Genomic DNA, 23,196 nt, shown 5'->3' on the forward strand with positions numbered 1-23,196 from the left:
AAAAAAAAAAATGAAATGCAATGCAATTTATTATATATATATATATATATATATATATATATATATATATATAAATATACATATTATTTAATTATATATTAATGTGACTATAATAAAAATGATTGTATATTTTTTTTAAATCATTATATAAGTGACTATAATAAAAATTAAAATAGTAATAATTATTATTACCTCTGCTACTTCAACTAAATAAAAAATATTAAAAACATTAAGAAATGTTACAGTTGTAATTTCACTGTAAAATAAAAAATCCAGTATTGAAAAAAAAGAGTATAATAAAAATATAATAATAATTATAATTTTATATTACAATGCAACTTAATTTCTTTATTTAAATTGCAGATTTTGTGACTTGATAATTGCACTAAGCCACTTAGCCACGATTTTGGTTTTATGCAGCCCTTGGAAATCATAAAAAAGCATTGCATAAAAATGAGTTTTAACTTATTAATCACTCTGCTGTACCTCAGTGTATCCCGTCATCAGTTCAGCCCATTTCTGCCACTGAGGACATTTGTCTCTGTCAGCGAAGGTGGTCTCATTGGACGTCCAGCAGCACTGTTCATGACTGTACCAGAGCGCAGACAGACACACGCCTTCCTTCAGATCCGTCATCCAATCAACAGCCAGATCGATCACTCCGGCCAGCGTGCCTGAGAGAGACCGGAGAGACGTTACACGCTGAAAGAGTTCTGGTCACCAGTGGGGGTGTCACTGGTCAGTGATGTCGTGAGAGGGTGTCTCTCTGTCATGAGTGGGCGAGTCTCTGGTCAGTGATGTCGTGAGAGGGCGTGTCTCTCGTCAGTGATGTCGTGAGAGGGCGTGTCTCTGTCATGAGTGGGCGAGTCTCTGGTCAGTGATGTCGTGAGAGGGCGTGTCTCTTTCACAAGTGGGTGAGTCTCTGGTCAGTGATGTCATGAGAGGGCGTGTCTCTGTCATGAGTGGGCGTGTCTCTGGTCAGTGATGTCGTGAGAGGGTGTGTCTCTGTCACGAGTGAGCGTGTCTCTGGTCAGTGATGTTGTGAGAGGGCGTGTCTCTGGTCAGTGATGTCGTGAGAGGGCGTGTCTCTTTCACAAGTGGGTGAGTCTCTGGTCAGTGATGTCATGAGAGGGCGTGTCTCTGTCATGAGTGGGCGTGTCTCTGGTCAGTGATGTCGTGAGAGGGCGTCTCTTTCACAAGTGGGTGAGTCTCTGGTCAGTGATGTCGTGAGAGGGCGTGTCTCTGTCATGAGTGGGCGAGTCTCTGGTCAGTGATGTCGTGAGAGGGCGTGTCTCTTTCACAAGTGGGTGAGTCTCTGGTCAGTGATGTCATGAGAGGGCGTGTCTCTGTCATGAGTGGGCGTGTCTCTGGTCAGTGACGTCGTGAGAGGGTGTGTCTCTGTCATGAGTGGGCGTGTCTCTGGTCAGTGATGTCGTGAGAGGGTGTGTCTCTGTCATGAGTGGGCGTGTCTCTGGTCAGTGATGTCGTGAGAGGGTGTGTCTCTAGGCTTGTTTGAGATGCGCCTCGCCTCGCCTGAAATGTAGGCGAGAGTAGGCGGCTGCAGTGAGGGGAGGAGTGAAATAAACGCAGTCAAGACGTAGGCGAGAGTAGGCGGCTGCAGTGAGGGGATGAGTGAGAGATCAAAGGCAGCTATCGCGTTATTCTCATTCACGTGCTGTGTTGATAATAAACATGATATAATTTCAGTTCTGTTGCTTTTATATGAAAATAAATATGATGAACAAGACACTCAAGGTGCTTGCTATTTAATTCCATACGAAAGCCTTATTTATCATCCGTTTTTACTTTAATACAAACATGTATTTTAGATTTTTTATAGAAATATGACAACAATCACATATCTCACACATATATCGCACTGTAATAGTGTTTGGGAAGATTCATGAATAATTTAAATACATAATCACATGAAATCAGATAAAAAATAAAATATTTTAGAAGAGAACGCAGCATCACAGTTGTCTGAACCAATGAGCTTTAAGCTGTGTCGTCAGTCAGTTGTTTCCCATCATGCTTTTGATCAGCGCAGTCGGTGGAGAGCCACTGCACTCGACTGCTCAGTCCGACACAGCCGCCTCGCCATCGCGAGAGTTTTTCGGCACACGTCAGCATGACATCAGAGCAAGGCGGACATAACTCGGACACTTTTCTAACCGGCATGCATCTCGCGGTGATCACCGGTGATCGGTTCTGCACAGATTTTGTTCATCTCAAACAAGCCTTCTGTCACAAGTGGGCGTGTCTCTGGTCAGTGATGTCGTGAGAGGGCGTGTCTCTCGTCAGTGATGTCATGAGAGGGTGTGTCTCTGTCACAAGTGGGCGTGTCTCTGGTCAGTGATGTCGTGAGAGGGTGTGTCTCTGTCACGAGTGGGCGTGTCTCTGGTCAGTGATGTCGTGAGAGGGCGTGTCTCTGTCACGAGTGGGCGTGTCTCTGGTCAGTGATGTCATGAGAGGGCGTGTCTCTGTCATGAGAGGGCGTGTCTCTGGTCAGTGATATCGTGAGAGGGCGTGTCTCCAGGTGCATTCGACTTGAAGCACGGCTAGTCATTTACTAAATAAGTAATACTAGTTATTCTCACTCACGTGCTGTGTTGCTGATAAACATGATATAATTTCAGTTTTGTTGCTTTTATATTAAAATAGATATGATAAACAAGACTCCCAAAGTGCTTGCTATTTAATTCCACACAAAAGGTGTATTTATCATCCATTTTTACTTTAATACAAACACGTATAATGTTTGGGAATATTCATGCAAAATTAAAACACAATCACATGAAATCAGATAAAAAAAATAAACATTTTAGAAGAGAACGCATCATCACATTTGACGTAAATCGGACACTTTTCTAACCGGCATGCACCTCGCAGTGATCACTGGTGATCGGTTCTCAAACGAGCCTATTAGCTGGCGTGTCTCTGGCCAGTGATGTCATTAATGGGCGTGTTTCTAGTCAGTGATGTCATGTCTCAGCACCTGACAGCAGACCAATCAGCAGCATCACCAGCCATCCTGACCAGGCGTCCAGCAAACTCTTAATGAACTCCCAGATGGACTCTTTACTCTTACAGGTGATCTGCAAAGACACACAAAATAAACCAGTGCACTAATGAATAAAATGCACCGTATCAGTGTCAGGAAGTCCGGTTCACCTTCCGGTGTCTGTCCGTGTCCCTGGATTTCTCTCTCAGCCAGTCGATGGTGTGAAAGTCCTCGTAAGTGCCAACGTCTGGGAACGGCTCGTCCAAGAAGTCCATCAGGTTCCCGGCGCCGTTTATCTCCTCTGTAGGAGTGGCACTGCTGATGCCTGACGAGAATAAACCAGATTTTCCAGTAAATATATTACCAAACACGCATTATCTCGTCAAACTTCATGAGGTGCATCCTGGGATGCTTTTGAACACTATTAAAGGAGGAAGGTGTATGCTTAAACTATGCTAAAACTGAAAATATGAGAAAACTTTAATATACAGTTGGAACAAATTATTTTTATATTTTACTTTTTTATTATATATTTTTATTATATATATTTTTTTAATTTATTTGTTAATTTAAAATTAATTTAAAGCATGTATGCATAAGTGTTCATTTGTAAGTGGTTAAAAAAATTGCATGTAACCCCCAGTGTGCAACCGTAATAGTGAATATTACAGTATATTGCAATATTGTGCACCTTCTTCTCCCACCTTTTCACATTTTGCATCATATAAGAAAACATTAGGAACAATACAGTAGGAACACTTTATTTTTAGGTTTTCTGTTTTTAGATTTTTATATTGTAATTTTTTTTTTATTTGGTTTAAAGCTAATCTCAAGCTTGTAAGCAGAAGTATTCATTAAATGGCTTTTAAGCTGTAAAAATAAATTAATTAATTAATAAAAGTAACACATAACTACCAGAGTGCAACACAACAATTATTAAAATAGTATACAGTGTTGCAATATCAAGCATCTTTTCACCTTTTCTTCACTATGCACTTAAAAATACATTTAAAATAAAAAAAAATTTAATATATTCACATACACTAGGAACAATTAATCTTTAGTTATTTGTAATATTTTTCCAATTTATACATTTTTATTTTTACATTTGCAACCAATTCCAGGCATGTAAGCAGAAGCGTTCATTTAAAAAGGTTTTTAAGCTGTAAAAAAAATAACGTAAAAAAAAAAAAAAGTATATAAAAATAAATATATAAAACAAATCCACTGAATGAAACCACGGTACATGTTCAAAAACAGCAGTAACATAGACCTTTTTATTATTATTTTTTTAAATTTATTTATTTACTTTTGCAGTATGTCTTAATAATAATAGAAACGGACGCACGCAGAGGCCTTACAGAAATATCACTCAGATCAGATTTCACAGGTGTATTTCTATCTGTGCTTCACAAACATGTTAATAAACACATGCAGGAAATAAACCCAAACGCATTAAAGACATGAAACGTGCTCGAATGAACCCATAATAACAACACGACTGTCTCACAGAGCAGGTGCACGACGACTGCGATCAAACAAACTCGCGCGCATGTGATGAACCTCACCCTCTGCCTCCGCCATATCGCTGTTTGTGTGATAAATCAAAGAAGTAGTGAAGATTTGTAGTGTTTGTCCATCATAACATCAGAAGAAACTGATGCGGCAGGACGGCGACGTACAGAGATGACGTCAGCGCGGCGCGGCGCCTGCGCAGAGACAGAGAAAAGGCGCTTGAAAATTCTGCATCAAAATCTAAGGGCGTTTTATAGAATATTGAAATGATAATCTAGTCGAATACAAAAGGGAAACTGCAAAAGGAAGTCTATATGGAAAGCGGACCATCGCAGACGACTCTAATTGGTCAATCCTGATACGCGCTGAGAAAAAGAACAGATATCACGTGACGTGATCACCTCATTTACATAAACCTTGACTTTTTCTGTGCCGTGTGTAGTGACAGGTTAGTGTCCCAAAATTTAAATATGCATCTTTAGAATTCAAGTTATCAACAGTGTGCGTGCTTCGTATTATCTACATTGTCCTAAAAAATAAAAATAAAATCTGAAAGCCAGAAAACCGGGGTGTGTGACAGAGAATTTCATATTAATGTGCTTTAATATGAACAAAAAAGTGCTAAAAAAAAAACAAACAAAAAAAACAGCCTATAATGTTTTAAAAAGCACTGAAATGTTTTTGTCCCAATCTGAATCACATGATTCGCGATTCACGATCCGACTGAATCGCTTCGAATCATTTTGCGACGCCATGGTTTAAGTCATTCTGAGTTTAAAAAAGCTCCGTTTCACACTACGTGCTTTTTTAAAAAAATAAATGGCTACTGACTTTGTTTTTGCTATTGAATCACTGGAACTGAATGATCGAAGTCACGAGTTTGAATCTGAATCAATCGGAGCGGTTCCAGCGTAAATGACTCACTCAATTGATTCGGTTTGTCTGTTTTCTCTTTTCGCGTCTTATATGACATTAACTGAATTAAGCGGAAACAAGTATGATATTTACAAATAAAATCTCAAAAATACATGTGAGATGGAAACACTGTGCATTATGATGGAGTTTGTAGCATAATTCACTATATTTGAAATAGTTTGAGCTGCAGTTCAACAGGAAATCATTTGAAAGCATTCAGTCTCATACCATTGCAATATATATTGTAATAAGCTTATGTGAAATTGTTGTATCTGTCTATATCAGTCTATATAGAGTGATGATATTCAATGTAAAAAGAGCAGATGAACACAAAACAGCAGAACAACATAAAATTAAAGAGTAAACTTTATCATATCAAATAAACACTTCGGCTCTTATATGTTCCTACTCCACACATGTATTAAATATGTATTTCTAGCGTATTTCTTTAACATCTCAGGTATGGTTTGACCTATTTCAGATGCAGCCGAAATTACAACAACAATAGTACATACACAGATATTTAATTGTTTGATTAAATGATTAAATTTAATCCCTGGATATTGGTAAGGACATATCATCCACACTAAAAATCTATGCCCTTGTCTGAAAGATTTTTAAATCCCTTTTTATTAAAATATAAACATCTCTGCAGTCTGGTAATATGGATGAAGAGTCTCTGTGGTCAGTAGTTTGAAGTTCTCGACCTCTTTGTGATCCTGAGTTAACGTAAAGTGATCTTCTAAACTAAATGAAAGACCTAATTCAAGTCTTCTGAACATGTGACCCATCGTCTGAGCAGCGTGGGAGAGTTTTATCTGAAAGTATATTTCCTTCTCAAACTTCAGCTTTTACGTTCAGCTCCCAAACACTGCTGGCTTATGATACACACACACACACACACACACACACACACATATATATGGGTTGCCAACTCTCACGCATTTGGTGTGAGATGCTTCCAGGCTCCGTCTCACGCTCTCTCCCTGTCCATGTGAATCTCACACCAGCTGTGATATCAAAACAAAAGGTGCATTCACGCCATGTTTTAGCCTAATACCTTAATTATGAGATATCACCTTGTAGAACTCGTAATTACAACTGGGAGTTGTGAACTTGGCTCATTAGGCGTTATGTTTAGGCATTGATAGTGTGAGGGTTCAGTTGCTGTCAGCTCTCTGCACTTCTCAGTCTACTAACTAGTAGACAGGGAGGAGGAGAGCAGTGGTCATGGACCCTGTGTTACGGACTCTGGAGCTGCTGGGTGTGTTTTTCTCGCTGGCCGCCTGCTTGTGTTCGCTGGTCACCCTCATGATGCCGCAGTGGCTCACACTGTCCACCGAGCTCCTGCCCACTGAGAGCTTCCAGCTGGGATTGTGGGAAACCTGCGTGGTTCAGGATCTGGGGATGATCGAGTGCCTGCCGTACAACACTCTTCTGGGTCTCCCGTCGGACATCCGGCTGGCACGAATCCTGATGTGCACCACTGTGGCGACGGGTTTAATCGGCGGGTTATTCTCCATCCCGGGCATCGACCTGGTGAACGGCTGCAGACGCACGGAGAGCTTCAAAGCTAAAAGGACCTTGAAGATGCTCGGCGGGATCTTCAGCGTCGTCGCAGGTGTCCTCGGTTTCGTGCCTGTCTCGTATGTGGCACACCTGACGGTTCTCCGGTTCTTCGACGAGAGCGTGCCAAGCGTGGTTCCTCGTTGGGAGTTCGGAGATGCGCTTTTTCTCGGATGGACGGCTGGGTTTTTGCATTTGGTGGCTGGTTTCTTGTTGGTCACTTCGTGCTTGTTTATGCAAGACGAAACGTGTCCGCTACACCGATCTATAGCGCTATACAGAGCTCAGATGACGCGTCCAGAACGCTCTCCACACGGGAGAACAGAATATGTGTGAGATTTTTGAGAAATGCACAGTTTGCTTCAACTAATCTGTTGCGTTTTGCACTGAAATTATCATATGTATTCGAAGATTGTAAATATAATGCTGCTGTTTTTGGTTGTTGGGCAGATTAGACTTCATATTTTTTGATTACAAATCATTTTGTGAATCATTTTATAAGCTCATTTTATAATGTGAATGTGATTCTAATGAAACCACACAGTTTGCCAATTGTGGAAATAAATGATGCAAACTTTCCGAGAAAGTCTCATAAGGTTTTTATGAGAGACAATTTTATGCTAATTATCCAAATGTTATTTGAAAACCAGATGCAAGTGTTTTTATATTTAAAAGAGAGAATGAGAGGAAGATTATATTGCATTCTCTGAAGTACTAAAGTTGATGATCAGTCAATAAATCAGCTGAATGTTTGTCTCGATTTTTTGTTAAATGTGAGTTTTCACTAAAATATGCTGTAACATGCATATTTATGATAACATCACTTGTGAGGCTCATGAATTAAGAAAGAATATTTTAAAATACTTTTACTAAATAGACTTAGTGGGGTTCAGAGCGCTGAGAAAATGCATTGAATTTCTTTAATACAATCTTTCACCTTCATTTTGCATCATAGTGATTTTTTTAATGTGAACATTTGCAACTTTAAATAGAATTTTTATGTGTTCCTCTCAGACTTTTGAACTCCCTTTCTTTTTAAAAACTACATAAATAATAATAATAACTAATATTCTGAACTGTTCTGCTAAAAAGCAAGAACTAAAACTTAAGTTTTGTGCTCACAAAATGCCGGAAAAAGCAGTTTTCCACTTAAATATCTTTTCATTTTTATTTGTTAGTGCAATTTGCTTTATTTTATAGTTTAAATGCACATTTATAAGTGGGATGATCATGAATTAAGAGGTCTGAGATCACTAGTGAAAATGCTTTTCTTTTCTTTTTTTGCAGTATTTATTTATTTAGCATTTCTCTCTTTTAATCAGATTTTTAGATTTCATTTGTACTACATGAAAAAATTAAAAAATATATTTTTTTCTTTATTTTACATAATTATGTTTTATTTGTTTTTTCATACTCAAATATTTTATTTCCAAGTTTAAACACATTTTCATCGTGTTCCTCTCAGACTTTTGAACTCCCTATTAACTGTATATTTCAAGTTCAAAAATATCACATATTATGAATTGTGGTACTGAAAAGCAAGAGCTGAAACAGTTTTAAGTCCTGATGTATAGAGACAAACAGGTGTAAAATAGACCGTGTGATGATGAAATATGCAGTAATTTCATCTCACATTCATCTATTCAAACACTGGTTGGATGTGCCCGTTAGTTTTCATTTTAATTTGCAGTAACTTGAAAGAAACAATGATATTAATCCACGTTCTTTGGTGACAGTGATGCATGACCTTCAGGTATCTTCAATGAAACAAAACTGCATTACATAAGACAATTATTATTCAAGAGAAATCCAGAGTGTGTGATCCTTTTTTTTTTCTTTAGTCCCATTAAAGAATTATTAAATAATTAAATTTGGATTAGACAGTTTGAACATAAACTAATAAACTTAATGTGATGCATATTTGTCAGTAATGCAGAAATTAAACGGGTCAGATATCAGACCTCAAAAAATCACGGCATATAGTTTATTATAAGTATGCATCTATTTAACTAATTAAATTATCAAAATGCATTTATTCAAATGGCTTAGAAGCAGTACAAATCTGTTAATTGCGAAAACAATTACATTTATTCAGTTAAAAAGTATAAACATATGTCTATCTGTGGAAGAAGCGATATTCAGTAAGTTCAAATGTATGAAACTGAAACAAATTTGATTGATGCTAAATATATTAACCTGCTTAAATCAGGTTTATTTGATTTCTGAATGGAAGCATGTTTCTGCCATGGAATAAAAAAACTAAATTAAGAAAAATGGCAATGTTTTATCTCACAATTCTGATTTTTTCTGATATCTCACGATTCAGATATATCTAAAAAAAAATTCCTCTCAATTGCAAGGAAAAATTAAGAATTGTGAGCTCTAAACTCAGAATATATCTTGCAATTCTGAGTTAATAATTCACAACTTTTTTTCTCAGAATTGCAAAATGTTAACTGGTATCTTGTTACAATGCACAATGTTAAATGTTAAAAATAACTTATTTCTAAAACACTGAGTTTTGATTACTAAGTGAACAAATGATGTATAAGTGTTTTCACACACGATCGCTATGTGAAGGTCATCAGTAAATGAGTGTGGCATTAAAATAGCAGTGTTTCCCAAATTACACAAAAGAGCTGTTAGTTTCAAATGATGTAACGAAAAGAACTGTGTTTAGAGTTTTCCAAAAAGTTTGTTTTACAATATAAAAAATTAAACAATAGTTTAAAGAATGTAATGTGCTCATAGTTTTGCAGACTCGGTCTAAAGATTGTGAGTGAATGGTTTCATTACGTGGGCTTCAAGTATCACTTTTAGTGTCTAAGCAATTAAAAAAAACTGTAATATTGTTATTTATCATTGATGCATTAAATGGATACAAAGTGACAGTAAAGATATTTATAATGTTACAAAAAGTTTCTATTTCAAATAAATGCTGTTCATTGAACCTTCTACTCATCAAAGATCCTGAAAAATAAAAGAAAAGTATAAAGCAGCAAGAACTATTTTTTAACACTGAAAATAATACGAAACGTTATTAATAATAATTAAAATAATAATAATAAAAACTGGAGTAATGATGCTGAAAATTCAGCTTTGATCACAGAAATAAATGACATTTATTTACTATATATTGCAATTAAAAAAACACTTCATTTAAAATGTAATAAAATTTCAGGGTATGACTGTTTTTAATGTATTTTTGATCTAATGCAGCCTTGGTGAGCAGAAGAGGCTTTTTCAAAAACATTAAAAAATCGATCGTAATTATTCCAAAATTTTGATCAGAAGTGTACATGTAAACAATGTGTAATGGAGGCCTGTGGCACTAAACTCAATTCAATCTCATTGTAGTACATAGTAGCATACTAGCAATAGTGTGTACTTGCTTATCACTAGTGAAGTACAAACTTTCAATGCATAAAACCTTGATGGAAAAAAATGAATCTGGTCTCTCAGCTCATATCCATGTGAAGCTTCTTACACAACAATTATATAAAGCAACAATAATGCTAAAAAAAAAGCAAAGTCGCTTTGGATCAAAGTGTCTTCCAAATGCATGAATGTAGATATCTAAGCTATACATTTATAATAACTATGAAATTCAAATATTATACAAAATCAGTGCTTCATATAACATTTCATACGTTTGATATAACAGTACAGCAACAGTGCTGTGAATAATGACAGAGCAGTTTAACAATTCAAATAAACTACACAAAAACAACAAACCCTAGAGATAAAATATAAAAGCACAAAAACAATGGCAAAAAAGCTCAAAAGCAAGGAAAAAATGTAATACAATGCAATTAGAATGTAAACAAAAAGATCCACCTAGGCCTATTTTAATTAAAAACTTTTTAAGAATAATCAACTTGGTTGTACACAAGTCATTTCAGCATAAATGATATTAATCCAAATTTAAAAATCAAGTTGAATTTCAAGTTTTTTACAGTGTGTATACCATGTTTTCCGGAATTACAAATTTTATCATTTGAAATGTGCTACAACTTATATAATGCATCATATAATGCAATTAACAACACACGCAAAACGTGCAAATGAATGAAAGAGGAACTTCAGTCCAAGTTTGTTTAGCACATTTACCACACGCCGCTAGTTTGTTTAGCTTTATTTAAAAATATAAAGGCCTATATATTTATGATTTATGTGTTTGTTTTATAATAATATTTTTAATTCCTTGTGTTCTGAATACCGTTACATTTGAAGGGGTCATATGATGCTGCTAAAAAAGAACATTATTTTGTGTATTTGGTGTAATGCAATGTTTTTATGCGGTTTAAGGTTAAAAAAAAACACATTATTTTCCACATACTGTACATTATTGTTTCTCCTCTATGCCCCGCCTTCTGAAATGGGTCAATTTTTACAAAGCTCATCGCTCTGAAAAGCGAGGTGTGCTCTGATTGGCCAGCTATCCAGTGCGTTGTGATTGGCCGAATACCTCAAGCGTGTGACAGAAATGTTATGCCTCTTAACATACTGTGATGCGTATGTCCCGGCATGACAAGACAAAACCAATAAAACCCATTACAAACAAAGCATTTGTTGCATCCAGTGGGGACATAATTTTTTGATTATAATAACTTATACTGTCGTTTTACGCACTGCGTAAAAATAAGACCATGTCTGCATTTAAACGGCTCGTTCTAACATGCCCCCACGTCTACGTCATGATGTGGGAAGATTTGAATAACACCACCCAAATGTTCACACAAACAAAGGCGGCGTAACTTTTATTCTCACTGTTGCTGCCGGCGCCATGTCGTGGAGTCGCTGTGTGTTTCGTTGTGAAAGTGTAACTACTCTGTTTGTTCTTCCAAAAGAGGACACACCTAGAAATCAGCGGTTAAGTTGTATTTCAACACTGTTCCAGAACAGTCCAACCCAAATATTCAGATGTGTGCAGCGCATTTTATGGAGGACGAGGACTGTTTCCTGAGAGAGTAGCCTACAATGCCGGTGTCTGTTTCTATAAAGTTGGGCAGTTACAACTTTGCAAGGAGAGTCTGGCTCTTCTGACTCACAGCCTGTAAGTACGTTTTCATATTTGAAGAATTTGCCACTGATGATTCAAACATGAGTTTTGAGCAATAGAGTAGTGCTAATTGTTTGTCATTTCTCCAGAAATGGTTTTATGTTTACTCACCGCGACACGCAACACAACGTGTAAAAAGACAGTATAAGTCATTATAATCAGTAATTATGTCCCCACTGGATGAAACAAATGCCTCGTTTGTAATGGGTTTTATTGGTTTTGTCTGGTCGCGCCGGGACACGCATCACATTATGTTAAAGGGATACTCCATCCCAAAATGAAAACGTTGTCATTAATCACTTACCCCCATGTCGTTCCAAACACATAAAAGCTTCGTTCGTCCTCGGAACACAATTTAAGATATTGTGTATGAAAACAGGGAGGTCTGTGACTGTCCCATAGACTGCCAAATAAATAACAGTGTCAAGGTCCAGGAAAGATATGAAAGTCGTCGTCAGAATACTCCATCTGCCATCAGACGTGCAATCTGGGTTTTATGAAGCGACGGGAACACTTTTTGTAAGCGAAGAAAACAAAAATGACGACTTTATTCAGTAATTCCTTTGTCAACGGTCTCCTCTGTGTCTCTCTATATCGCTGTATGCTGTGTATGCACTTCTGTGTCATCTGTGCCACAAGGATGCGCTGTTTCTACATGTATTTAGCATTGATTTGAAATAAAACAGCACATCCTTGTGGCATAGCATACGGTGATATGGAGAAACACAGAGGAGACTGTTGACAAAGGAATTGTTGAATAAAGTCGTCATTTTTGTTTTCTTTGGTTACAAAAAGTGTTCCTATCGCTTCATATAACCCAGATTGCACGTCTGATGGCAGATGGAGTATTCTGACGACGACTTTGATACCTTTTATGGACCCTGACACTGTTATTTATTTGGCAGTCTATGGGACAGTCTCAAGCCTCCCGGTTTTCATCCAAAATATCTTAAATTGTGTTCCGAAGACAAACGAAGCTTTTATGTGTTTGGAACGACACAGTGAATTGGTGATTAGTGATTAATGCCAACATTTTCATTTTGGGATGGAGTATCCCTTTAAGGGGCGTAACATTTCCGTCACACACTTGAGGTATTCGGCCAATCACAATGCACTGGATAGCTGACCAATCACAGCACACCTCGCTTTTCAGAACGATGAGCTTTGTAAAAATCGACTCGTTTCAGAAGGCGGGGCATAGAGGAGAAACAATAATGTACAGTATGTGGAAAATAATGTGTTTTTTTAACCTTAAACTGCATAAACACATTGCATTACACCAAATACACCAAATAATGCTATTTTTAGCAACGTCATATAACCCCTTAATATTTAAAAACATCCTTCTTGAAAACACTCTCACATATCTCAGGTTTGGAAAGCTCCATTGTCAATTCCCTGATGGTTCACATGGGTTCCCGATACACATTCTCCGGGCCTGGATGGCCTCACTTTAGTCTCCAGCGCGACCGGGGGCCTGTAGGACAGAAAGACCATCCCGCTAGAAACCAGCAGGATGGATGCAAACATCCCCACGATGATACCGGGTCCGATGGACTGGTTTGCCGGAGCGGATGGCATGCGAAACTCCGCCGGGAACGATATCGTTTGATTGTTTACAACAGAACTGAGATTCCAGCACACGGGAACGAGCGCAGAAGCTCCAGTAAGAATAAGCAAAACCCCACCAGAAGTAAACGCTAATCTGATGGGTTTGAATTGGTTTAATCCGAAGTAAACATTCCTGAGGCCGTAAACGACGCTGGCGTTTCCCGCCAATCCGAGAATCAGAGCCACGAGCATCAGCACCTGCGCCGCGACGATCTCCGGTGGCGTGAACGACTCCGACAAACGAATCCGCTGACAGAACATGATCTGACTGTCAGATAAAATCGGAGCGTGGCTATAAAAACACACTCTCCAAATACCAACCCAAGCCAATCCGGAGGTGATGACCGACAGATCGGACACTTCCCAAACCCTCCACTCCACCAGTCCAACGGTCACGATCACAAGCGTCCAGCCGACCGTCCCAAACCAGAGCGCCGCGAACTGCGCATGCGCCGTGTGGACGAGGTAAGGCATGACATCCGGTCTCAAACCGCGGGTTCCTCCTTGAAAAGATCCATCGTGAAGAGCCTCGATCGTCTCTCTGAAGCGGCTGAACGTGACTGCAGCAGGTCTGTATGGAGTTAATTGCTTGTTGTGGGTTTAACTAACCAAAGGTGTCTCTAAGAAACCTGGCAAACAAAGCTCTCACACATCCCTCTGAGAGAAAGAGAAACACAGATTCACTTTAGATCACCAACTTCCTGTTGTTCATGTTTCAGAAACCAAACAGAAATGCAATACCTCACCTAAAGGTCATGCATGATTACATTTGTGCCATAATATCATAGAGACTACAGCTGTTGACAAATAACAGGTCCATCACCCTTTTTTGTATTAAGAATTATTAATAATTAAATTAGATTAAAATGTACATGTATGAATAAAGAAAGTAGGTGCTGTCACAATTTAGGGCATAGTTACTATTAAATTTTTCACCTTTTTAATTGTCGAAAAGTTTTGTCAGTTTTTATACATATATATATTATTTTATATAATATAATATAATATATGACATAATATAATATATATTATTTAACACCCTCAATTAGTAAATGTCAATCTCTCTCTCTCTCTCTCTCTCTCTCTCTCTCTCTCTATATATATATATATATATATTTAAAACTTAAAAGTTTGTGGTCGGTAAGGTTTATTTCAATGTTGATGAAAGTAGTCTCTTTTGCTCACCAAGGCAGCATTTATTTGATTTAATTAAATAAAATAAAACAGTAATATTGTGAAATATTAATGCAATTTAAAATATCAGTTTTCCAAGGGAATGCATTTTAAATTTATTGCTGTGATCAAAGGTGAATTTTCAGCATCATTACTCCAGTCTTCAGTGTCACATGATCTTCAGAAATCATTCTAATATGATGATTTTAAAAATATTTTGTAACATTATAAATGTATCATTTAAATGTGTCCATGATGAATAAAAGTACTAATTTCCTTCCAAACTCAAAGGTAGTGTAAATAAACATATAAAATAAATATGATTAGTATATTCCCATCCCATAACAGACTGTTTTCTGTCATATATTACAATGAGACATGTGATACTTATCTGTTTTGCATTTTACAACTCGATGAAATGAAAACTGCCTTTATATAAAACTGACTTTCAAACACAGTCATTCCTTTTTTTCAAGCTCTTTATGGACATCTTAAAATATTATTTCCAATAAATATCCATCAAATCTTATTAAAGTTACAAATAAATTATAATTAAAAGTATACAATGATCATATTACCATATCAGCACCCAATCCACTGATCCGTGAGTTTCTCTTCATGTACAAGTCAATCTTCTCTCAGCATTTCCTTCATCTTCAGCGCTCGCCGCTGGAATGGAAACCGTCTGAAACTCAACTTCCTGCTGCTCAGAAATCCAGGGCAAATAAGCTGGTGAATATGTTTCTGTGAATGATTGACCATGGCTCACGATCACCGTCAACATCATAAAATCAAACAATGTGGAGTCTGAGATCATTCGCCTCATATTGGAAAACACAGTGACTCATAAAGATCATAAAATCATGAGGGTGGGTCATGAAATAACTTGATTATATTCCTGTTTACAGCAAACATTGATGAATCATTTCCTTGGAGCAAGTCTGGTATCAGACAGATGAATAAACTGGATCCACATCCATAACTATGAAGAGCAACAACAAAAGTTGCTATACATATTTTTATGTTTATTCCAATTTATTGCAGCAGAAATGCACTGCAAGCGTGTTTATGAACAGTATATCGCAAATTATTTTTCTGGTTCACAGATTTATATTTCAGATACGAGTAGAGATATTCTGAACCTCCCTTCCTATTAATGATTGATATTTAATGATGTTAAAAACAAACCAACAGGAAAGCATTTAAAACATTTAAAGTACATGAAAATGAGTAAAACAGCTTTCAGTGTGGATCTATTCAAGAATAGGCAGATCTATCCTTTCAGTTAATAGCACCATTAGCTTTCAGCAGCAAAATAAATTAAACGTGTACAATATACAGGTAGAAAAAACTTTATAAGATCCTTTAAAAAAAACGGGAGGGATTGTTTTATAGCACAGGGATTCAAAGCATGAATTCACTAAAATGCTATTTTAAAGAAAACTGGAATCAACGAAAAGCGCAGAACTGATATAAGAATGATTTTGTGTGGATGGTAATAAATCTATCCAGTGCAAGAAGTGGACAGTAGTGAAGCATTTTTACCTTACTCAAGTAAATTTATTTACTTTATCAGAGTGAAAACTTTTACTTCACTGCAATCCAAAGCACAATGTCGCACATTTCATAAATAAAAGTTGTTTTTTTTACCTTTAATACTTAAGAACATTAAAAACGTAGTATGTTCTTGTCCTCAAGTAAATCTCTGAATTATTTTTACTTGAGTAAAAGAAAGAAAGTACTAGATTTCTAATGTAATTAAGTACTAAATGATATTTAATATGAAACGTAGTGCAGGAAAAAGTACAATATTATGCTTTGGAATGTTGTGAAGTAAAGTTTTCTAAAGAAAACACTCTGATAGAGTACAGACACTTGAAAAGTACTTTTAAAGCGGATTAAAAATCTGTCCAATGCACAGAAGCAGATACAGAAATACTTCTGCTTTCCAACAAGAGTCTGAGAGTCCAGGCTGAACTTGATCTAGTTCAGTCCAGTCCAGAGGTCAGTACAGCAGTCTCTGGTCCAGCGGCAGACTGTCCTTCAGACATTTGAGCTGCTCTTCTCCCAGTTTGATCTTATCCTCCAGTTTACGCTGCTCAATGATGAGCGCTGACTTCATTTTGACGAAGTGCCGGTAGTCTGCGAGACGCTCTTCGCTGAGGTGACTGCCCAGAATCTCATAAACCAGACGTTCCCTTCGGTCCAAGTTCTCCTTCAGCTCTTTGGCGTCTTCGTGCTGGCGAATCAGCAGTTTGCGTTTCTCAGTCAAAGTGTGCTGAAAGTACGGCACACGAGAGTTCGTTATTGTACAAAACATTCATAAATTGTGTTTTTTTCTGTCTGTTAGAACTAATTATGTGAGGGAATGAGGGAATGAATTAATACAACGTGGCTACGATTTACTAAACCAAGCCAACTAATTATTAATAGTTTATTAAAACTAGGTAATGAATTAATACAGCGTGGACACGATTTACTAAAATGAGGGAACAAATTTGTACTACGTGAACATGATTAACTAAAACGAGGGAACTAGTTAGTCCAACGTGGCTTTGATTTCCTAAAACAAGGCAACTAATTAGTATTATGTGGTCACAATTTACTAAAACTAGGGAACTAATTAATACTATGTGGTTATGATTTACTAAAACGAGGTAATGAATTAGTACTATGTGGCTACGATTTACTAAACCAAGGCAACTAATTAGTAATAGTTTATTAATACTAGGTAACGGATTAATACAGCGTGGACATGATTTACTGAAGCGAGGGAACTAATTAATACAATGTGGACACGATTTACTAAAATGAGGGAACTAGTTAGTCCAACGTGGCTTCGATTTCCTAAAACAAGGCAACTAATTAGTATTATGTGGCCACAATTTACTAAAACTAGTGAACGAATTAATAATATGTGGTTATGATTTACTTACAAGAGGGAACTAAATAGTTAGAACTAATTATGTTTTGGTATGAGTGGTTGAATTATTAATACAGCATGAACACGATTTACTAAAACGAGGGAACGAATTAGTACTATGTTCCTACGATGTACCAAAACAGCGGTTCTCAATTCCAGTCCTCGCGCCCCTTCTCTACACATTTTGTATGTTTCTCATCACTTCAGACGTTTGTTCTATTTGAACGTAAGTGCCCTGCGAAGTGGACATCACAGGATATTCCGCCATGATTCCAATTCGAAGCGAACGTGTATGTTCCATTCAAAGTGCATTGAAGTGTGCGAGACGTGAATTTAAATTGTATTTGTTTACAGAGATGTATGATGTCACACTTGTCTGTGTGTGAAGATGTTCCGCAACACAAATCCGTGAATGAATGTTCTGAAGTGAGTTAAACTTCAACAGATTGCACTGCTCAGGGAGTAGGGAGCAATGAACACTGTGTAGGGAGCATGTCAATGAGAACACAGTTCATGCATGGAGCTCACTTATCACGAGCTGATTATCTGAATCAGGTGTGTTAAAGGAACACTCCACTATTTTTGAAAACAGGTTCATTTTCCAACTCCCCTAGAGTTAAACAGTTGAGTTTTGCCTTTTTCGAATCCATTCAGCCGATCTCCGGGTCTGGCGGTAGCACTTTTAGCTTAGCTAAGCATAGATCATTGAATCTGATTAGACCGTTAGCATCTCGTTCAAAAATGAACAAAGAGTTTCGATATTTTTCCTATTTAAGACTTGACTCTTCTGAAATTACATCGTGTACTAAGACCGACGGAAAATGAAAAGTTGCGATTCTCAAGGCCGATATGGTTAGGTACTATACTCTCATTCCGGCGTAATAATTAATGAACTTTGCTGCCTTACCACGGGTGCAGCAGGCGCAATGATATTACGCAGCACCCGAAAATAGTCCCCAGCTAGTTTGTGTAGTTCAGGCGCTGCATAATATCATTGCGCCTGCTGCACCCGTGGTAAGGCAGCATTTCTGTCACGAGCTTCAGGTGTTTGGCCAAGGCGGGGCATAGAGGAGAAACAATAATGTACAGTATGTGGGAAATAATGTGTTTTTTGAAACTTAAACCGCATAAACATTTCATTACACCAAATACACAAAATAATGTTCTTTTTAGCAACATCATATAACCCCTTTAAATGAGGGAATAAATTTGTACAATGTGAACATGATTTACTAAAACAAGAGAACTAGTTAGTACAACGTGGCTACAATTTACTAAAACAAGGCAACAAATAAGTATTATGTGAACACCATTTACTAAAACTACGGAACGAATTAATACAATGTGGCTACGATTTACTTAAAAGAGTGAACTAATTAGTACAACGTGGACACAATTGACTAAAAGTAAGGAACGAATTAATACAACGTGGCTACGATTTACTAAACCAAGGCAACTAATTAGTAATAGTTTATTAAAACTAGGTAACTAATTAATACAGTGTGGACATAATTTACTGAAGCGAGGGAACTAATTAATACAATGTGGACACGATTTACTAAAACAAGGGAACTAATTAGTATTATGTGGCCACAATTTACTAAAACAAGGCAACGAATTAGTACAACGTGGACACAGTTTAACTAAAAAGTGGGAACTAATTAGTACTACTGTAGGTTGCTACATTTACTTAAATGAGGGAACAAATTAGTACAAGGTGACATGATATACTAACACAAGTGAAATAATTAATAAGTATTAGGAACGAATTCTTAATTTGTGGCCACGCTAAATATATTTGTGTTTACGTCATTTGATAGGCTCAGTATGAAACAAAAGATATTTCACATGCATCTCATTTATACCTTCTCGTCTAGTGATATTCCCTCCTCCAGGTTGTCCAGGGCGTTTTCCACGCGGGCCAGTCGACCGGACAGCGACAGCAGCAGACTGACCACTTTGTCCAGGTCGCCGACGAACATGCGAAACTTCTCCAGCTCGTTGGGTTTGCAGACAGTCTGTACAGTGGCCTCCACTTCCTCTCCCAGAATGTTATTGTCCTGCACGTCTTCCTGCAGGCTTTCACGCGCCTCTCGCAGCACCTGCAGCTTCTTACTTAGGCTGTCAATCAACTCTTGCTGCAGACAGACAGAAATGACAAAAACACTTCAAGAATGATAAACATCTATAACGTCTATACAATCATCAAACATGGATACAGTCCTTACAGAATAAGTTACTGATGCAGGGATACGTAACTGAATAAATGTAATTGTTTTCACAATGAACAAATTTATGCAGATTTTAAGCAATCAGGATAAATGCCTTTTGAAAATGTTTATTTACATAAAATCAAATAGATGCAAATAATAAATTACATACTATGCCATGCGTTCAAGTTTTTTAAAGATACTTTTCAATATTTTTATTTGTCATATACAGTTGTATACAGAATACAAACCGCACTGAAATGTAAATAGTCTAAAATGTTTGCAAAATGTTGTAAATAGTGTAAAATGTTTGTGAAATGTTGTAAGTAGTTTAAACTGCTCTGGACTCAAGGTGACTGAGTGCAGAAATCTGATGATCAACTAATTATCAACTATTTTTTCTGTACTCACGTAAAGGTTACAAGAAAACTTGCAACCAATCAGAACATATGTCATAGTCAGAGTAACCAATGAGAACATTTGTGGGCGGGGCTATCAGTACAACACAATTAAAGGTGCACGAAGCAATTTTTGAAAAACGCTTTTTACCGCAGTCGGACCATGTCCCAAAACACACTTGCAGCGCTCAATTTGAGTGCTTGTCGTTGTTTCTTTTTGTTACGTGAGTAACGTTGATTTTGCATTGTTTCAGACAACTTATCTGTGTTGGCTTTTGTTTGAACTTCACTTGTTTGTGTGGGGCGGAGTTATCAAAATAGGGGCGAGGTCCTGTTGGGGTATGGGCATGTTTGTTTTGGTGCTTTCAAATATCAACATTGTTTGGCAAAAATCGCTTAGTGCCCCTTCAAAGTAAAAACCAAGCAACAAAACGGACATAAAACTTGTACCTTCTTGTTGGAGAGGTCATAATCGAGTTCATCCTCTGAATCCTGTTCCTCCATGTGTTCCTGCATGTCCTTCATCTTTATGAGCAGCTCAGCTTTAGGTGCAGATGTGCTATAATACGACGAACTGCTCACTAATGACACTGATGATGCCAAATTGTCCTCCAGCCTGCAGAAATTAAAGAATAATCCCTATATAAATACAATTTAATGATTCTCAAACATGAAACAGAGTCACAGATTTAAAGCCAAATACATTATACTTGCTATATGTGTGTATCAGTAGAGGGCAGTAGTGTCTGGTGTCATGAATAAGACAGATGATCTACTAAAAGAACAAACAATGTAACTCCGTAAATCATTTACGTAACGCTGATGATGAAAAATTCATGACAAAACAGAAAATGTCACATTTTTCTCTGGGTGAATCGCAAACGAATGTTAAATCATAACCTGGCTCATATTTCACCCAAAATAAAAAGAAATAAGAAATTACATTTTGATGAACCCTATTTTAAATGCACCACGTTTTAGGGCCAATCTTTGGTTTTTCTGCATTAAGTACATTTATTACCATAATGCTCATTACCAAAAATGCTAAATAATGTAATTTACATAATGTGAAGACTGGACATGTTTTTGTGAGATTCTCAGGCAGTGTACCTCTGCTGTGTATTTTTGGGGGATGTCTGTTTGGAGGCTGCTTTCCTCCTCTGCTGTGCTCCCTCCAAGAGCTGCCCCCCCTGTGGAAATATCCCCTCCATCAGATCCATGGTTGTCTTCATTTTACTCTGATCCAAGATGTCCACCAGACTCTTGTCCTTCCCCATGATATCTCTGGCCAGCTCTTCTCGTTTCAGGTCCTCCTCTGAGTGTTCGTCCACATCATTGCTCCTCAATCGCACTTCATTGTCTAATACCATCTTGTCAGTCTTATGTTCTGCATTTTTGCTTGGATCCGGGCGGGTGTAGGCAATAAACGGTGACTTTGATTTCTCTGGAGAATCTAGTTTTTTTAGTTGGCCAGTTTTAGGCACCTCAGAACCTCCAGATGATTCAACATGTGGCGGATAGTTTAGGTTTTCTCTCTCTGAACTATTTTCTGTACAGACGATCTGTATGGGGACCTTCCGCCCAGAAGTGTTTGGCTCTGATGTTTCCTCTATCCTATTACTACAATAGGGAACAAAAATTGGAAACAATTATCCTCTTAAAATTGCTAAATATAGGCAGATTAATAGTCCACAGCTTATTAGCGGTTTTCGTACTGCATAGTTCTAGGAATTTAGTTCTAGGAACTTGCCAGCAGGGTGGTTCCTAGAGAAACAATTTCTCCATGCAGTGATTGCAGCTGTTTTTGTTTTTGTGTCGTGTGTTTCATGATAATGGAAATGGAAGTTAAATGCACAATTTATGCAACTGAAAGAGAATTTAGTTCTCCCAAACAGAGTTCCTAGAACTAAAACCATTCCTAGTTCCAGCGGTGCAAATACGCCAAAAAGTGGGAAATTCCCAAATAGTTCTAGGAACTATAAAAAAAGTTTCTTCTGGTGTGAAAGCCCTTATTATCTTACAAGTATCTAAAACATACATACCTGCATGGATCCTTTTTCTGCACAGTTGCAGGTGGTTCATCTGTGAGCCTCTGTGGAGAGAACTGAGGAGAAGGAGAATGCGTTCTGCTGGCTGAGGTTACTGTCAGGTCAACGTTCTGTTTGGGAGAAATGGAGGAATGACCTAAAAGATGTTGAGTGTGTGATAACATCCCCTCGGTCTCTGATCTCTGATTGTCCTCTGGTGCAGCGGTTGGGCTTTTGTCTCTCTCTAGATGTTCTGAAGGACATGGTCCTTGAGTTGGCTCTGGGGAATTGGTCTGAACCCTAACTTCCTGGGATGCTCTGAAAGGGCATGTAGTTTCCAGCTGTTTGGGTTGGGCAGACCTCTGTGGTTCAGGACTTTTGTTTTTATGAAACAGCTGCTCTGCCATTGGAACCTGGAGATGATGTAGAAATGGTGGAGAATGCCTGGTATCAAGTCTGGGTTTCTGGTTGGAGGAAAGCGGCATCACATCACTTTCCAGAACGTTCAGTGTGATGGACTTTCGAGGCTTGGAGCTGTTGAGCGGATCATGCTCTTTTTCGGATACACTATGATGTTGAAATTACAATAAAACACACTAATTATCAGTCTGTACATTAGCAAATCACTGAAAATATAATCATTTCAGATTGCTCACAAAGACAAGAAATCCTAACCTAGAGATACTTGTCTCTTGTTGGTCCTTGGGTTCAGGCGGAGATTCAACAGGAGACTTACTGGGTGGCAGAGGAATTTTCTGAAAGAAATATCCATCCGTTTACACTAATTCCAAA

The 23,196-nt window shown here is 37.6% G+C and overlaps 3 protein-coding genes across 6 annotated transcripts in view; 1 reads left to right on the forward strand and 2 right to left on the reverse strand.

The window, feature by feature from the left end:
* clcn4 (chloride channel, voltage-sensitive 4) overlaps positions 1-4,730 on the reverse strand; it is a 17,658-nt gene extending 12,928 nt beyond the window's left edge. Inside the window, exons 1-4 of the mRNA XM_042734662.1 lie at positions 4,573-4,730; positions 3,175-3,329; positions 2,999-3,098; positions 487-674 (exon numbers count right to left, since the gene is read on the reverse strand). Coding sequence (XP_042590596.1) covers positions 487-674; positions 2,999-3,098; positions 3,175-3,329; positions 4,573-4,588 — 459 coding nt within the window. The 5' untranslated portion in view covers positions 4,589-4,730. The remainder of the gene's footprint in view (positions 1-486; positions 675-2,998; positions 3,099-3,174; positions 3,330-4,572) is intronic.
* Positions 4,731-6,214: 1,484 nt separating this feature from the next.
* Positions 6,215-7,576, forward strand: LOC109106457 (putative claudin-24). Its single transcript, XM_019119810.2, has one exon. It carries the CDS (start codon positions 6,665-6,667, stop codon positions 7,334-7,336), a length of 672 nt encoding a protein of 223 aa, XP_018975355.1. The 5' UTR covers positions 6,215-6,664; the 3' UTR covers positions 7,337-7,576.
* Positions 7,577-14,192: 6,616 nt separating this feature from the next.
* The window catches only part of LOC109088467 (protein Shroom2-like), a 29,169-nt gene continuing 20,165 nt past the window's right edge, over positions 14,193-23,196 (reverse strand). For all 4 annotated transcript variants that reach the window (XM_042734663.1, XM_042734664.1, XM_042734667.1 and 1 more), the window contains 7 exons: positions 23,080-23,159; positions 22,420-22,971; positions 21,488-21,997; positions 20,828-20,993; positions 19,635-19,907; positions 15,425-17,124; positions 14,193-14,330 (listed from right to left, as the gene is read on the reverse strand). In XM_042734663.1, coding sequence (XP_042590597.1) covers positions 16,852-17,124; positions 19,635-19,907; positions 20,828-20,993; positions 21,488-21,997; positions 22,420-22,971; positions 23,080-23,159 — 1,854 coding nt within the window. In that variant the 3' untranslated portion in view covers positions 14,193-14,330; positions 15,425-16,851. The remainder of the gene's footprint in view (positions 14,331-15,424; positions 17,125-19,634; positions 19,908-20,827; positions 20,994-21,487; positions 21,998-22,419; positions 22,972-23,079; positions 23,160-23,196) is intronic.

This window comes from Cyprinus carpio, chromosome B11 (assembly GCF_018340385.1).
Source record: "Cyprinus carpio isolate SPL01 chromosome B11, ASM1834038v1, whole genome shotgun sequence".
In the NCBI taxonomy this organism is placed as follows: domain Eukaryota; kingdom Metazoa; phylum Chordata; class Actinopteri; order Cypriniformes; family Cyprinidae; genus Cyprinus; species Cyprinus carpio.

Bases quoted from the DNA above. Each gene is read 5' to 3' on its own strand.
- LOC109106457 (XM_019119810.2), top strand. From the start codon at position 6,665: ATGGACCCTGTGTTACGGACTCTGGAGCTGCTGGGTGTGTTTTTCTCG.